The sequence below is a fragment of the Malus sylvestris genome, chromosome 4 (assembly GCF_916048215.2).
Source record: "Malus sylvestris chromosome 4, drMalSylv7.2, whole genome shotgun sequence".
Classification (NCBI taxonomy): Eukaryota; Viridiplantae; Streptophyta; class Magnoliopsida; order Rosales; family Rosaceae; genus Malus; species Malus sylvestris.
Genome location: NC_062263.1, coordinates 2,540,262 through 2,556,919, shown reverse-complemented (window position 1 = coordinate 2,556,919; position 16,658 = coordinate 2,540,262). Strand labels below are relative to the sequence as shown.

The following is a 16,658-nucleotide window of genomic DNA, read 5'->3' as shown; positions in this document are numbered from 1 at the left end:
AAAGTTTCAAAAAAACAAACCCAATAAGGCTAAACTTAATAACTCTTGACCATGATATAGCACAAATTCGGTGTCCCACTGAATGCCAGCAATGCCTTGTTCCCAACCACAAGGGCACAGGAACCAAATCTTTGATACAATGCCAGACACAGAAGACAAGACCGTGCCTCCCCACATCCCTGCTATGCCCTAGTGCCTATGCAATTAACATATCCCCTAGACTTTATCGAACCCTCGTTATTCTAAGTGTTTTAATTGTTAAATCTTTATTTAAAAATACAAAAATTAAGAAATAACAATTAAAACATGGAAGACTGTATTCCAGAGCCCAAGCATTTTTAATCCCCCATAATCCATTAACATATCCCCATAGACTTTATCGGATGCTCGATACTTAGTGTTTTAATTGTTAAATTTTTGTTTAAAAATATAGAAATTAAAATCTTAACAATTAAAACACCAAAGACAATAATCCAGAGCCCAACATTTTTGATCCCCCATAACCCATCACATCAGACTTTACCATGCAAAAACAATGAACACAGTAGCTTAAAAAGGCTAGAAATAGCCCTTCAAAATTATTCTTTTTACAACATCAAAATACAATAATAAAGGCTACACAATCCATAAATATAAATAAAAATAAGAGGAATTTCAGAACCGATTACAAACTTCTAATCAAAAGGAGAACTAGACGGCGTTAGGCATACCGGTAACTTCAATTTTAGTTTATATACGTCTTATTGTCTGTTAACCGTCTCCTAGCCCTAGTTTTGATAAAAATTTGTAACCGACTTTATTTGTACATATCACTGTTCACAACTGCTGTTTTTGGTGCCTGACACGCCATGATCACTACAACACAAAATGGCATTATCTTCTGCATTGAGCTGCGTGTACTTTTTGGAGGAACCCTTGCAAAGCTCGGCTTGGTATTTGATGGCATTGAGCTCCAGCTTTCGGAGTGCAGCTTTTCCAAGATCAATGCCACAAACGTCAGAGAGCCTAACAAGGTAGAGCAACACATCTGAGAGCTCTTCCCCCAGGTGTTGCTTCTCTTCCTCTTTCCAGTATGGCAGTCCTCTTGGCACCTCTCCTTTCCACTGAAATATCTCTGATAGCTCTCCCACTTCTCCCACCTGAATAAACATTATACACCAAATTGGGAAAGGAAAATTGGGGAGCTGTAATTATGCTTAGAATCTCATGAGCAATCACATCAAAGTGGGGTCCCTTACCGTGTATAAAATCTATAGATAAAGATTGACTTATCTACACCTGAATCAGATTGTAATCTTGAATGAATAACGTGATGCCGTGTGTTTTAAATTTCCCACAAGACATTCAGCTATTGTCTCAATGCACAACAATGTACCGAGATGTAGATACGTTTCTCTCGAACATAAGCACTCATTTACCAAGACGCAAATTTAGAGTTGTTCTAAAATTAACATTGGATAACCAGTACATTATATTTAATATAACCTTTACATCCAATTCTATTTGGGGTTTCTTTCCCTTCTTGTGGTTAAGTTCACGGACTTGGATTCTCTCCCCTCCCATTTAGGTGCCCTCCCCGTGCCCTCCTGTTTTGTGTGGTCACGGTTAAACCACGTTAATATTTTATATTATTTTTTTATAAAAATAATAAAACAAAAAATAATAATAATATAAAATATTGACGTGGTTTAACCGTGACCACAAAAACAGAAGGGCACGAGAAGGGCACAGAAATTGGAGGGCAGAGAATCCAAGTCCTAAGTTCACATATGAAAAAGAACAATATTAAAACACAAACAGTGATAGACAAGCTATTCAATCAGTTGTACGCATGTCTTCTTTCTTCTTTTTCCCTTTTGGTTCTTCCATTTTCTGCACTTACAATTCATTGATGGGAACGAAACAAAGAAAATATGAACTCAACAACCAAAACCCAGAATTATAAATTCAAGAAGACAATTGGAAGTTTCTACATTTGCTTGCCATATCATTTTCTGTATAGTTGGCGAACATAAACTAGATATTTACTATTTCATTGATTAATTCAGTATTATATTCAAACTCAAACAAATGCAGGGTACTCATGTCAAATATTATCAAAAAAGATTAATTTCTGTATCTATCAAGAATCAAACAAAAAATCCCACCCAAAATAAAAACCAATAACAATAATAAAAAAAAAAAGGAATTGTTAGCCAAAGTGGTCATGAAATTGATATAACTCCTCATTTTGATTTCTAACAATAAAAACCTTGAATTTGTCCATTGTAAATCATTTTGATTATTTCATGAAAAATCTGGAAGGATTGGTTTGACAAAAATACTCTTAAAAGGTGGAAGGGTAGTCATGTGATTGTTCACCTAACAATTTAATGAGATTTTTTTACGCAATGACTAAAATCATTTACAGTGACAAAATCAGAGTTTCATTATCATTATGCAACGTCAGAGATCATTTTGGATAAAAAAAACCTAATAAAAAATTGTAATGTTAAGGAAATTAAATTTGTAGATAAAATTAAAATGATAACGTTTATCAATGCTTAAGTAATTATCAAATCATCAACTTCTATATTATTTAGTTTAAAAATTTCATAGCATTGATAAAAATAGTCATTCTTATTGATGATATATTATTTAATTTGTAATATTTATCTACAAATTTAATTTTCATAACATGATCCCTACGAATTTAGTGACCCTAAACAATAAAAAATAGGAGAATAATAGATAATGGGTAGGTGGAAAAGCAATCATAGAAGCAGAAACAATGGTTCTAAGCAAGTTTTACTAAGATTTGACAGATGGGTACTGAAATAATGTTAGGGCTTTGAAGTTGTACAAATTACCAGAGCCAAAAGTAGATTTCTAGGGCTATGAAATTGATCCCAGTCTCTCTCCCTTGAAAACTCAGCCATTTTCTTCTTCAGCTCCTGCAGGGTAACACCTTCTCTTTCTGCAACTGCAACTCCAACACCAGCTCCATCCATTACCGCTGGATAATCACCAAAACCCTCAAACTCTCACCGACTCAGAGTCACAGGAGACCTTCTGGTGGTGGCTGGTCTATTTTCTTCACAAACAGAACCTTATAAGACTGGCTACCGGATTTTGCCGGTTCCTTCCAGGGGGATTTTGATATTCATTTGACAGTCACGTGCCGGTTTACTGGTATGGATTTGAAAGGACCAAATGTTCTTGGTTGGGAAAATATCCCCGAAAGGACATTTTTGGAAATACCGTCTCGTGCAAAAATGGAATGATGTGACAAACTTTGGCTTTGGGTGCGGATGGACCCGTGATCACTCGAACTCTAACGTCGACTTCATCTTCCATATAATCTTAGGTAAATTAATTTTTTGAATAATGCTAGTTAGATTAAACAGAAATTCAAAAGATTTTTTTTTAAATTGAAACTCTTCACGAACTTAAGTTTTATAATGTTTATACGAAAATTGTGCCAAAAGCATAAAAGAGTTTATAAAAAATTTCACTTTTGAGATTGTCTTCTTAGCATTGCTTTAGACTAAATTTGCAAATTAAATGATGTGTCACTAATAATAATCACGTTAATTAATACTTAAATAATAATTTAATCATAAACTTCCATATCATTTAGTCTATAAAATTTAATCTACAAATTTAATATCTCTAGTATTACAATATGGTGCAAAACTGCAATGATGGGAGAACCTTTGGCTTTGGTGTGGATGGACCGGTGGTCACTCAAACTCTAAAGCCAAGTTGATTTCATCTTACATGTATAGGAGTGCAACACGGTTATCAATTTCTTTTATTTTAGAGGAGTTTTAAGTAGTTCAAATTTTTAGATAAAGTTTGTAAATTATATGATGTGTACAATAAAAAAAATACGTTAATCAATACTTAAGTAATAATTGCAAGTGGTATTTTACTATAATGGTGGAAAGGTGTTGGGCCCGTGCATGATGACATGAGTTCAAATCCCGTTGGTGGCTAATCTAACATCTAATCTAATAAAATTTATCGTTTGACAAAAAAAAATACTGCAATAATAATTTAATCATTAACATCCACGTTACATGTCTTCTAAAATTTGGTCTAAAAAATTACATTCTTTGTGATACAACGGGTCTTCATTATGAGAGTTTCCCTCGAAAGCACTTTATAATATTCGAAAGCACTTTGTAATATGATCAGAATCGTTCATATTAAAAAACATTTTGTAAAGATCACATGTGCAAAAAATCAATAAAATATGAGATAGTTTAGTCATCAAACTATTTTAAAACAGATGGACATATTTTGTAAAAGTATCGAGAACCGTCTATTTATTTGCTACAATTGATTGACTAAACGATCTTAATTTTAATTAGATTTTTACATATGTAAAATTACATGAATTGGCCACTAAGTGAATTGAGTAGGACTTCTCCTTAGTCTTCAGAAGCCAAGATAACGTGTTTTTTTTTTTTTGTTTCAATGATGGCATACGAGATTTTATCAACATCCCGAAATTGATTTAACAGGACTTTTAGTTTGGAGTCAAGTGCACTATTGTTAGAATTGTTATTACATGGCTCATTTCCTTTGATTGACCTCTCGTCAACCAAGTGGGAAGAATGCTTTTCTTCATGGATATGTGGCACTACTGTCTTCTTGCCTTAACCTCCAGAATTTGTTGATTCTACTCACCTTGCCCAAAGTTGTCGATTGCACAATTTGGTTGACTGCTCAGTCAACTAGATGTGAAAAAATGTTTTTCTTTATGGATATGTGAGCACTATTGTTATGTTTCAAGTTCCAAGATTTGTTGATGAGAAGAGATTTTCACACACTATTTTTAACTTTTTATGCAAATTCTGTTCTATCTTGATCTTTGATTCTGGTTGATTTATTCAATCTGATTGCCATAAATAAAAAAGACTGTGAGAATCTAAAAAAGATGTGCGCAAATAACTTCATCGGTTGATTCTGCTCACATGTCATCTTACTCAACATTGCCAACTGCACACATTGCCAACTGCACAAAACTATTTATGGTCTTAAGCAAGGTATATGAGCTTGGTTTTAGTGTCACAAATCAATGGCTTCTTGATCCGATTTCGGTGTGTTCAAAATCAGGATTAATATATCCTTTGCTCGTCTTCTGGTATTATGGTTCTTATATTGTATGTTGATGCTATTGTTTCGACCCTATCTCGTTTTCTTAGTAACTATTACATGTGGCAATGAGTTCGAACTCATCGACCTTGGTTCGCTATCTTATTAATTTAGGGCTACATGCCACCTGATCCTCTACCGATGTAAGACTTCAACTTTCACAAACCAAGTATACCATTATCTTCTCAAGTGCCCCATTATGTCAGACTGGTTTTCTAGTTTGCAACTTTTTTGTTTTTTTTTTTGGAACAAACGATATTATCCATATTAAGGGGGTGAAGAAGTGGACTAAGCCTCATAATGAGCTTGCAATAAAGTAATTCAAATTCGCATTTAGCGAGAATCGAACTTAAGACCTCTCACTTATAAGTGGCTTCTAGTTTGTACCTTGAAATTGCTAATTTGGTGGATCGAGACACAGTGCAGACAGTAGTTTCAATCCTACGGTAAAACAGTAAGAACAAACAACACAATTAAAAGTTCAAAAGTAAAACTACGAATACAAAACACAAAGATTTGCACGAGTGCGAGGGAAAACAGCTTTTTCATGAAGAGATGATGTATGAAGGAATGCTAAGTTTAGAAAACTTTCACTGAGTTGCTCTCAAAACCTAACATATGTAAAACGAAAGATGCAACATTGAATATTAGGGTTATACCATATGCGTTTAAGGAAAGATGCAGAGCTTATTTTTGTAGGAGTTTCGTCGCCTAATTCCTAGGCCAAATCAAAACAGATTTTTGTCTAAAATTATCCTAAATTAAATAGGTCAAAAACTCCTACATTAAGTCAATAGCCTGAATTGATCTCGCACGCCTAAAATAATTCAGTCACTCTAGAGTCATTCCCTAAATGAGTGTATAAGAATATTGCCTTATGAAATCCAGAAGATATATTCTTTATTCTTTATCAAATAACTTTCGTGTCATCGAAGTAATCAGTATCTAGACCTAAACTAAGGAGTCAGAAGGACTATATGGAAATGAAGGCGAACGATTACAGACATGTATTGTATACACTCTAGAAAATTAGCCAATTAAAAAAACTTGTGTTTTGCCATTTAATACTACGATCTAGTGATATTCTTCTTCACATGTAAGTGAGAGGTCTTAGGTTTAATTCTCGCTAGATGCAAATTTGAACCACATTATTGCTAGTCTATTGTGAGGCTAAGCTCACCCCCTTCCTCTTAGTGTAAATAATATATCATTTGTTCAAAAAGAAAAAAAAGCTTGTGTTTTCATACCTCCAAATAACTGTCCTCTTGAGGGAGAGTCACATTTATGATGTCATGGGGGAGTATAGATAGCTTGTTGGCTTTCTTCACTGTCACACCTTCGACATTTCTTTTATATTATATTTGGATAAGGAAAATAAACTTGAAATTTTGGCGAAAGTCAAAATTTTTAGATTGACATGCACCAATTCCTTTGTTTGGATTCATAAACATAAAAATATAGAATTTCCACATAGAAAAAACTTGGAATTTGGGACCTCCAATTCTCAAGTTTAAATTTCATGTAACTAGGTACTATTTCCAAATTTCTATGAGTGAGAGTTTAAACATAAAAATTTCCGTATTCAAATTTCATTGTTCTTTTAGGTTAACCAAACAAGAAAATTCACAAATTTCATAAAACAAATTCCGTCATTTCAGTTTCCGTCATTTTAAAATTCCTTAATAATCTTAAATTTTCTCATCCAAACAGAATGTTACATCATAATGGCTTTTGTTTGTTTGTTTTTTTTTTTTTCAGTTTATGAGTGCTCCTCATTCTTCAAATTTGGTTGTTTTTATGCCTATATTTCGTTGTTGGTCTCCATCATATTTTGATTTTTCCAATGCTAATTGAGCTAGTTGTTCTGATACTCATCATTTGACTATTTATTTTTGTATGTTTCTTGGTCTCAGCCATATAACTTGGAGTGCTAAAAAACAACCGATTCTTTTCTCACTGTTCTTACTGAGGGTAAATACCGTTTTCTTCCTAAGTTGTCTGTTGAAGCTTGGATTGCTCATTTACTTAATGACTTGGAGGTTACTCCTACAGTCCTACTTCTACCTTGTTACTTTGTGGCCACCAACATGGATTTCAATTCGATGTTTTATGCTAGCACAAAGCATGTTGAGGGGAATTACCATAATATATGGAGAGTACGTGCATTCTTCTGGGTCTCATAATTGGGTCTCAAAACTTTGAAAAGTCCACTCTTTTCTACTCTTTCTTTAGAAGGGCCACCGGTTTTTAAGTTCCTTTACTTCTATCATTCTACAAGTGGGGTTTGGTCATCGTCCAACCATTCACTATACTCTCTCTGTTTACTTGACAACCCACTTCATTTGTGCCTAATTTTTGTTTTAGCATACATATTTTAATCAACCTTCTTAATTGTACATCTCTATAGATAAGGAATCCCTTGTTTATGTCCTACGAACTCCTAATTGTATTGTACATATGCAAACACAGGTGTAACTGCATTGGCTAGAGTAAATGAGCTCCCGCTTGTGCTATTAAAATATAGAGCCTAACATTGTTATGCATTATTGTATATGTCGAGGCATGAATTTATCGAGATACAATCCCGGTTGAGTAAGAAGAAACATTTTTAATCTATTTTATTATAAAAAATAAAATCCTAACCTTTTTACAAATGGAAGTCTTCCTAGAAAAGAAAAATAAATCACAATTCTATTTGAACTTAGACGTTGACTCACCCCAACGTGAGCACCCGCCGAAATTTGAATTTTCATCCCCAAACTTTAAATTAATTTAAAATAAAATATAACTTGTATCGAAAAATAAATTGCACATTTATTTCCTAGCACAACTGTTCTTCTAGATGGGAAAATCAAATAAACATGCCACACCTTACAAATTATTAGGTCATGTAACTTTTTGATAGACTACATATATATGGATAGCTGTGGTGCATGACCTCGGAGGTCAGTCCACTCCACTATTGGTCAAATAAAAAAAAGGAGTTTTAACGAAAAACCCACGGTACTGTTCACTTTAACGAATAACCACATTTTTACACTAAAAAGTCAAACCCGGTACAATGCACTTTACCATTTATTTTGTCCTTATCATTAAAACTCAAAGTTTTCAAGCCTTTTTCATTAGTTTTCTTATAAAATAAACATTACATGTTCAACGTGCAAATAATTATGTGAGTCATTAATTTGGTTCAATACAACATTTACACTAAAGAGAGAGAGGAGTTAAGTTGAGCAGCCTATTATTGAATTCGTCAGCCACGACATTCGAACTTAAGATCTTTTACTTACAAATAAACAGAAATACCACCAGACAACAGTACTGAGTGACGCTACAAATATTCATTAAAGTGAGAATTTTGAAATCGAATAACCACCATTCATATAAGGTGGTTATGCACATCAAATAAAAGGATGTCCTTTACATAGCAATTTTTCAAGCGTGTCACACAGCAATTCTGTGAGAAATGCCACTACATAATCAACAATGTTTTCGATTGAATGGAAGAAATTTATCCAAATTTACATGATTTAGTTCATCAGTCACAGCTACTAATTCCAATGTGAAAATAGAAAGTCCATAGTCCAAAACTTTTGGCCTATGGATCTATAGTCCAAAAGTTTCTGGTCATCCAAAAAGGGGGTCATGGTTTTGGACCAAGAATTTTATTGGATGATCCTTGTATAGATGACTTGTGCTGAGTGGTAATTATACCATAATAATATATCCAAACCCAAAATCTTAAACTTTAAAGCAATTAGCTCAAATCAATCTTAGGACATTGTATTAAACATTAAGAATGGAAAATTTGGCTAAGTTACACGGGTTCTAATAGACGTTAGCCGCTAATCGGGTGGCGAGCTGGGTCTAGTGCCTAAGCGGGGCGGATTTAAGTAAATTTATGGTATATTGATAAATAAAATGACAGATTATAAAGTATTAGAGAACCATATTGAAAATATAGTGAACAAGCATATAATCAGTGTTCATTAAAGTATTCAACAAGTCTCTTGAGAGTCGTGATATAGGTGGGTTTAGGCGTGCTAGGCAAGCTCGGCGGACGCCTAAGCAGGTCTAGGGGCACTTTCTTTATTTTCAAACGCCTAGGGACTAATCGGGGCGGTGTCCAACCGCCTAGCTCCTAGGCGGGGATTTTTACAACAATATGTGTTAGTCAAAATAATTTGATGTTAAACTCACCAGATCAATGAAGTCAAATGTAAAACCTCTCATTTATAAGCGGAGACAAAATTTTCATATACAACAATATTGCGGGTTGAAGTTTTGGATAAGTCATACTATGAGTCAATCATAATTTGGTATTGAATTCTAGGGAGCCGAAACCTGTGACCTACCATGCACTTACAAGTGAAGAGGAATACCACTAGACTACAATATTAAGCTTGTCATTTTGAAGAATCGAACATAGACTTCATATTTAAAATATAGAGAAATACCATTAAACTATACTATAATAAATTATATCTATTTTCATTATCTTTTACACTATATGATGGTTGGCGTATTTCATTATATTTGTTAGAATTAATCCATGATATGGTGGGCCACGTACGTCTAGGATCACAAGGCTGATGATGAAGAGTTGAGTGGGTTGATGAAGTTTGAAACAATTATTCCTCAGAAGATTTTAGACATGCATTTCCTTCTGGTGCACGTAGGGGGGATTTAATCTGAACCATTCATTTGAACCGTAAGACATCTATAAATTGACTCCTTCATTAGAAGAACATGTATTCGTACTTGACTTGAGAGTTTGGGTATTGGTTAGTCAAGGTTAATCTGCAGATCATGGCTAATCATGGTTATTGTGGGGTTTTACTATCTCTTACTTTGTTAAGTTTGGCTATTCATGGAAGCTTCTGCTTCCCTGAAATTAATGGAGATAACAAGGGCTCTTCACGTACCACTACTGCTAAGGGAAAAACATGGGCAGTTCTGATTGCAGGATCAAGTGGTTACTACAACTACAGGCACCAGGTTTAAGCTTGTCCAAAATTTTGATTAATTAGTAACATTTTATGTTAATTGTATTACAAGTAATAAAATTTAGGGCTAATCTTTGTCGTTCCATGCAGGCTGACATATGCCATGCGTACCAGATACTTAAAAAAGGAGGACTGAAAGACGAGAACATCATCGTTTTCATGTACGATGATATCGCGTACAACTCGGAAAATCCTCGAAAAGGTGTCATCATCAACAAGCCAAATGGTCATGATGTTTATAAAGGAGTTCCCAAGGTTGTAACTAATTTTCTGAGTCTGATTTTTAATTTCTATCTGGTTAATTTGCTAGTTCAACATTGTTTAGTTACCTGTAAGTATTTTTTTTTCTAATGCAGGATTATACAGGAGATCATGTTAACGCACGCAATCTCTATGCTGTTATTCTCGGAGACAAAAGTGCTCTCACCGGAGGAAGTGGCAAGGTTCTAAGTAGCGGTCCGAATGACCATGTTTTCATATATTATGCAGACCATGGTTCTGTAGGATTACTTGGTAATTAGTAATTTTTTTTTATTAACTTTGGAAATTATATTTAGTGATCTTACATGGTCCCATAAATTCAGTAAATTTTGTTCTTCGGGTTACATATGAACTGTATATTGTGTTCAGGGATGCCTAGCGATTATGTTTATGCGGAAGATCTCATACGTGTACTGAAGAAGAAGAATGCTTCTAAAGGTTACAAAAGCATGGTAAGAATTTTCACTTGAGTAACGGTCTTACTGAAGTTTTCAACTCTTTATTTGATGATTTTCATGTATTTTCTGAGGTCTTAATGCATTTATGTGAAAAAAAAAAAATTAGGTTTTTTACATTGAAGCTTGCGAGGCAGGGAGCATGTTTGAGGGCCTCCTTTCAAGTAATCTGAATATTTATGCTACCACCGCGTCGAATGCAGAAGAGAGTAGTTATGGAACATATTGTCCCGGTGACCCATCAGTTCCTGCCGAGTTTGATACTTGTTTGGGAGACTTGTATAGCATTTCCTGGATGGAGGACTGGTAATGCAGGGCCTTTCTTTATGAAAATGCTGTTCTAATTAAACAGAGTACATTACTTTGTCAGTTTCAAATACATTTTCAATCAAATGCTTATACTAATTACTTTGTTGTTTCGGTGACTTTTGGACCATATTTTCACATTTTGAGAGCAGTGACATAAGTGATTTGCATAAAGAAACTTTGGAGAATCAATATGAAAGGGTAATAATTTGAAAATTTCTCGTATGTAAATAATGTCTAATGTTGGGGAAATTAGAATAATATGACCATGTGAACATGTCGATTGAATTACAGGTTCGAAGAAGAACAACTAATTCGCATGTTATGCAGTACGGAGATATGAGTCATAAACAGGAGTTCCTCTTTGCTTACATGGGTGCTGATCTTTCTAATCGTAGCCATACTTCCACCAGCGATATCTCTTCACCCTCGATCTCAAGGGCTGTTGACCAACGTGACACGAAGCTCCTCTACTTTCAACAAAAGGTTTCTGCTCTTCTTTTATTCTGAATTCCAAACTTCGATGTGTTTAACTTTCATGTATACACATATATGTATTGATTAGTACATGCCAAACTCTCCGGCTAGAGAACTTTTCGTATGTTTTTGACAATTTGTATTTTTCGTTATATATGTGTCAGCTGCAAAGAGCTCCTACTGGATCTCAAGAGAAACAGGGTGCTCAGAAGCAGCTGCTGCTTGAAATTGCTCATAGGAAAAACGTGGACTATAGCATAACGAAACTAGGGGAGGCTTTGTTCGGACACGAGAAGAGCTCAAACGTTTTAATGAATGTTAGGCCACAGGGCCAACCTGTGGTAGATAATTGGGACTGCTTCAAGAACTTTGTAAGTTCATCTCCTGTAATTCTATACATCCAATTGATCTAGACGACACGCAAGTGCTTGTGCTTCTTTCTTCAGTTTTTTGAAGTAAACAAGTCTTATCTCCGAGATAACTGATTTTGAGTTCTTTCCATGTAGTTGAATATTTATGAGAAGTACTGTGGACATTTATCTGCATATGGAATGAAGTACACACGAGCTATAGCCAACATATGCAATGCTGGGATTACCACAGAGAAAATGGTTGCAGCATCTGATCAAACTTGTGCCAACAAACCCAATGTCTAGAACTTCCTTTCTGATCAGATAAATGATCAATATATGTATGTGTGAAGGTGATGTGTTGGATGCTAAACATTTCTGGAGTTGATCTTGAAGAAATTGCAGCAGCTAGACTAAGAAAGCCAACGGCTATTTTCTTTTGAAATGTAACGGCTAGTTTAAGTTAAGTGATGGTTTTTTACAAGTGTAAGGCTTAGATTAAAAGCTCCAATGAAGGGCTAAGATTAGCTTTGTACGAACAGGTTGGTGAGCATTTTGTCAGCTAGCTCCAATGGAGATAACGGCTGACTGTGCAATCCCAAAACCCTATCAATTACATATATGTATATATATGTGTACTATGAGCTGCCGCAGTAGCAGTCTCCAATAACCGACATTCCCTTCTTAAATTCTGTGCAATCATCACCATTTTTGGTGACCTCTATCCTTTCCAAAACTAGCATACAAAATACCATCTTTACAAAATACTTTCTTGATGCAATAAGAAAACCGAAATAATACAAAATATTTTCGGAAATGGTCTTGCAAGGTTGGTGAAGCAAAATCTCTACTGAGAGAAAAGAATTTAACTAAAGAACGAAAAAATTAGTTATGTATACCATCGTAGATCAAATTTGATCCTTTTTAATCGTTGATCTCCACTCTTGACGTGAAGATTCATCCTTCGTTTCTCTTAAATAATTTCAAGTTTAGTATGCCAACAGTTTCGTTTTTTCATGAAAAGGAGAAAACCTATGTTGGATTTGGTCTCTAGACTCCGATGGGAGGGAGGTACTCGTGCATTATAATTTATATTGTCTCGTCATACATGAGGATTTCCAATCTCATATATTTTTTATTAGACGTCATATCTAAAATTCAACTAATCAAAATACAATACCTTACGTTGCGATGGCTACAAGTAACATGCCTACTTGAAGGGTAAATAGAGCTCTGCAGCCTATCCTTTCTTCTCCCGGTGACTAACTTCCGCTTTCTACTGACGTTTAAGTTTTGATAGTTATCCCACATGTCATTTTCTTTACTCGAACTGAAGCCTTGTTCTGTGTCTGAAAATTGGCGGAGGCGGCAATGGCGGTGAGGTGACGCAGTCGGCCTATCCGCCTAGTGTTCCTTAGCTTGTGCCACAAGAAACAAGTAATATCTCCCAATGCAAACCCATACGTCTCACACGCAGCCCAACACATTTTACATAGCCTTTTTCCAATGCATTGGAAGATCCCCAGCTTGAATAATAGATAGAAGAACAACGAAGCTGAAAGAAAATAAAAGATACGAGTAAGCAACAAATCAACCATTCTGAAAGTGAAGCTCAAAAACCATGAACAGTGTAGCTTAAAAGGCTAGAAATAGACAACCTTCAGAACTGTTTTTTTTTCACAAAACCAAAATACAATAATAAAGGCTACACAATCCTTAAATACAAAACAAAAGAGGGGCTTCTGAACCGATTAGAAACTCCTAATCAAAAGCAGAACTAGACGGGCTAAGCATGCAATTAAGGTGACTTCAACTCGTCTGTTAATCATCTCCTAGCTCTAGTTTTGTTAAAAAAATTGTAACCGACTCTATTTGTACATATCACCGTTCACAACTACTGTTTTTGGTGACTGACACGCCATGATCACTGCAACACATGGTAGTATTATCTTCTGCATTGAGCTGCGTGTACTTTTTGGAGGAGCCCTTGCAAAGCTTGACTTGGTATTTGATGGCATTGAGCTCCAGCTTTCGTGGTGCGGCTTTACCAAGATCAATGCCACAAAATTCAGAGAGCCTAACCAGGTATAGCAACACATCTGAGAGCACTTCCCCCAGGTGTTGCTTCTCTTCCTCTTTCCAGGATGGCAGTCCTCTTGGAACCTCTGCTTTCCACTGAAATATCTCTGATAGCTCTCCCACTTCTCCCACCTGAATGCACATTATACACCAAATTGGGATAGGAAAATAGGGGATCTCTGACCAAGTTATAATGCTTAGAATCTCATGAGTAATCACATCAAAATGGGGTCTTTAAGTGTGTGTAGAATCTATACACAGAGATTGACTTATGGACACCTGGATCACAGTCTAATCTTGAATGAATAATATGATGCCGTGTGTTTTAAATGTCCCACAAGGCATCTCGTTATTGTCTCAATGCACAGCACTGTACCGAGGTGTAGGAAAGTTTCTCTCGAATATAGGCACTCATTTACCAAGATGCATACTTGGAGTTGTTCTAAAATTAATATTGGATAACCAGTACATTTATCTTCATATTTACTATAACCTTTTGATCCAACTCTATTTGGGTCTTCTTCCCTTCTTGTGGTTGAGTTCACATATGAAAAAGAACAATGATAAAAAACAAACAGTGATAGACAATCTATTCAATCAGTTGCACACATGTCTTCTTTCTTCTTTTTCCCTTTTGGTTCTTCCATTTTCTGCACTTACAATTCATTGATGGGAACCAGACATCTGAGAAAATATAAACTCAACAACCAAAACCCAGAATTATAAATCCAAGAAGATAATTGAAAGTTTCTACATTTTCTATCCGTATCATTTCCTGTACAGTTGGAGAACAGAAACTAGATCTTACTATTTCATTGATTAATTCAGTATTATATTTTCAAACTCAAACAAACGCAGAGTACTCAAGTCAAATGTTACCAAGAAAAGAGAGATTTTTGTATCTATGTGAAGAATCATACAAAAAATCCCACCCAAAGTAAAAATCAATAACAATAATAAAAAGGTTTGACAAAAATACTCTTAAAAGGTGGTCAAAGGTCGTTCATCTGACAATTTAATAAGATTTTTCACGAAATTATCAAAATAATTTATAGTGGATAAAATTAGGGTTTCATTATCATTATGCAATGTCAGAGACCATTTTGGATAAAAATAAAATTAATAAAAATGGATAATGCTAAGAAGACTAAATTTGCAGACAAAATTTGCAAATTAAATGATGTGTCACTAACAGGAATGAGTAAGTTTATTAACGTTTAAGTAATAATTTAATCATCAACTTCCATGTCATTTAGTTTACAAAATTTTGGGTATAAATTTAATTTCCCTAACATTACTTAATAAAAAAATAGGAGAATAATAGATAATGGGTATGTGGACAAACAATCATAGAAGCAGAAACGATGGCTGTAAGCAAGTTTTACTAAGATTTCACAAATGGGTACCGAACTGATGTTAGGGTTTTGAAGTTGTACAAATTACCAGAGCCAAAAGCAGATTTCGAGGGCTATGAAACTGATCCCAGTCTCTCTCCCTTGACAACTCAGCCATTTTCTTCTTCAGTTCCTGCAGGGTAACACCTTCTCTTTCTGCAACTCCAACTCCAGCCATATCTCCAACCGCTGAATAAACACCAAACCCTCAAACTCTCAGAGACTCATTGTCAGTCTCAAACTCTTCCGGTGGTGGCCGGTCTATTTTCTTCACAAACAGGACCTTATTAGACTGGCTACCAGATTTTGCCGGTTCCATTCGGAGGGATTTTGATTTTCATTTGACAGGCACGCGCCGGTTTGCTGGTAGGGATTTGGGGGGACCAAATGTTGTTGGTTGGGGGAATATCCCCGATGGACATTTTTGGAAAACCGTATCGTGCAAAAGTGCAATGATGGGAGAACCTTCGGCTTTGGATGTGGATGGACTCGTGGTCACTTAAACACTAACGTCAAGTTGATTTCATCTTGGTGTGTGAAATGGTGCGACATGGTTATCAGTATTTTTTATTTTCATGACGAACAATGTAAAGTAGATTATTTTTTTAGTAATACTAGTTAGATTAAATTTGTATGCTTTAGGCATAATTTTTGTATCAACATTATAAAATTTAAGTTCGTGAAGAGTTTCTTTTGCATTTCTGTTTAATCTAACTAGCTTTATTCAAAATATTAATTTACCTAAGATTATATGGAAGATGAAGTGGACTTTAGAGTTTGAGTGATCAGGGGTCCATCCACACCCAAAGCCAAAGTTTGTCACATCATTCCATTTTTGCACGAGACGGTATTTCCAAAAATGTCCTTTCGGGGATATTTTCCCAACCAAGAACATTTGGTCCTTTCAAATCCATACCAGTAAACCGGCACGTGACTGTCAAATGAATATCAAAATCCCCCTGGAAGGAACTGGCAAAATCCGGTAGCACATAACTAGTGAATCCTGCAAGTGAAGATGCAAGTGAGAGTTCATGAAAAATCTCACTTTTGAAAGAGTTTCCTTAGCATTGCTTTAGACTAAATTTGCAAATTAAATGATGTGTCACTAATAATAAGCACGTTAATCAACATTTAAATAATAATTTAACCATCAACTTCCATATCATTTAGTCTATAAAATTTAATCGA

At 35.0% G+C, this 16,658-nt stretch overlaps 3 protein-coding genes across 5 annotated transcripts in view; 1 reads left to right on the top strand and 2 right to left on the bottom strand.

Annotated features, from left to right (window-relative positions):
* Nucleotides 1-518: 518 nt before the first annotated feature.
* On the bottom strand, nt 519-3,082 carry LOC126618904 (uncharacterized). Its single transcript, XM_050287121.1, has 2 exons — nt 2,850-3,082; nt 519-1,139 (listed from the first exon to the last, which is right to left on the bottom strand). Exons 1-2 carry the CDS (start codon nt 2,988-2,990, stop codon nt 810-812), a joined length of 471 nt encoding a protein of 156 aa, XP_050143078.1. The 5' UTR covers nt 2,991-3,082; the 3' UTR covers nt 519-809.
* Nucleotides 3,083-9,908: 6,826 nt separating this feature from the next.
* The window catches only part of LOC126618892 (vacuolar-processing enzyme-like), a 73,178-nt gene continuing 66,428 nt past the window's right edge, over nt 9,909-16,658 (top strand). Inside the window, exons 1-9 of one of the 3 annotated variants that reach the window (XR_007621883.1) lie at nt 9,909-10,140; nt 10,239-10,403; nt 10,505-10,661; nt 10,779-10,861; nt 10,974-11,170; nt 11,323-11,371; nt 11,465-11,656; nt 11,812-12,018; nt 12,154-12,539. Coding sequence is in view for 2 of the 3 variants with exons in the window: in XM_050287109.1 (XP_050143066.1) it covers nt 9,952-10,140; nt 10,239-10,403; nt 10,505-10,661; nt 10,779-10,861; nt 10,974-11,170; nt 11,323-11,371; nt 11,465-11,656; nt 11,812-12,018; nt 12,154-12,303 (1,389 nt within the window). In the remaining variant the exon portion in view is untranslated. Of the gene's footprint in view, nt 10,141-10,238; nt 10,404-10,504; nt 10,662-10,778; nt 10,862-10,973; nt 11,171-11,322; nt 11,372-11,464; nt 11,657-11,811; nt 12,019-12,153; nt 12,687-16,658 lie in introns of those variants that run through there. The other 2 variants (XM_050287109.1, XM_050287108.1) reach the window with 2 other exon arrangements.
* On the bottom strand, nt 13,244-15,710 carry LOC126618902 (uncharacterized). Its single transcript, XM_050287119.1, has 3 exons — nt 15,520-15,710; nt 13,883-14,208; nt 13,244-13,552 (listed from the first exon to the last, which is right to left on the bottom strand). Exons 1-3 carry the CDS (start codon nt 15,646-15,648, stop codon nt 13,486-13,488), a joined length of 522 nt encoding a protein of 173 aa, XP_050143076.1. The 5' UTR covers nt 15,649-15,710; the 3' UTR covers nt 13,244-13,485.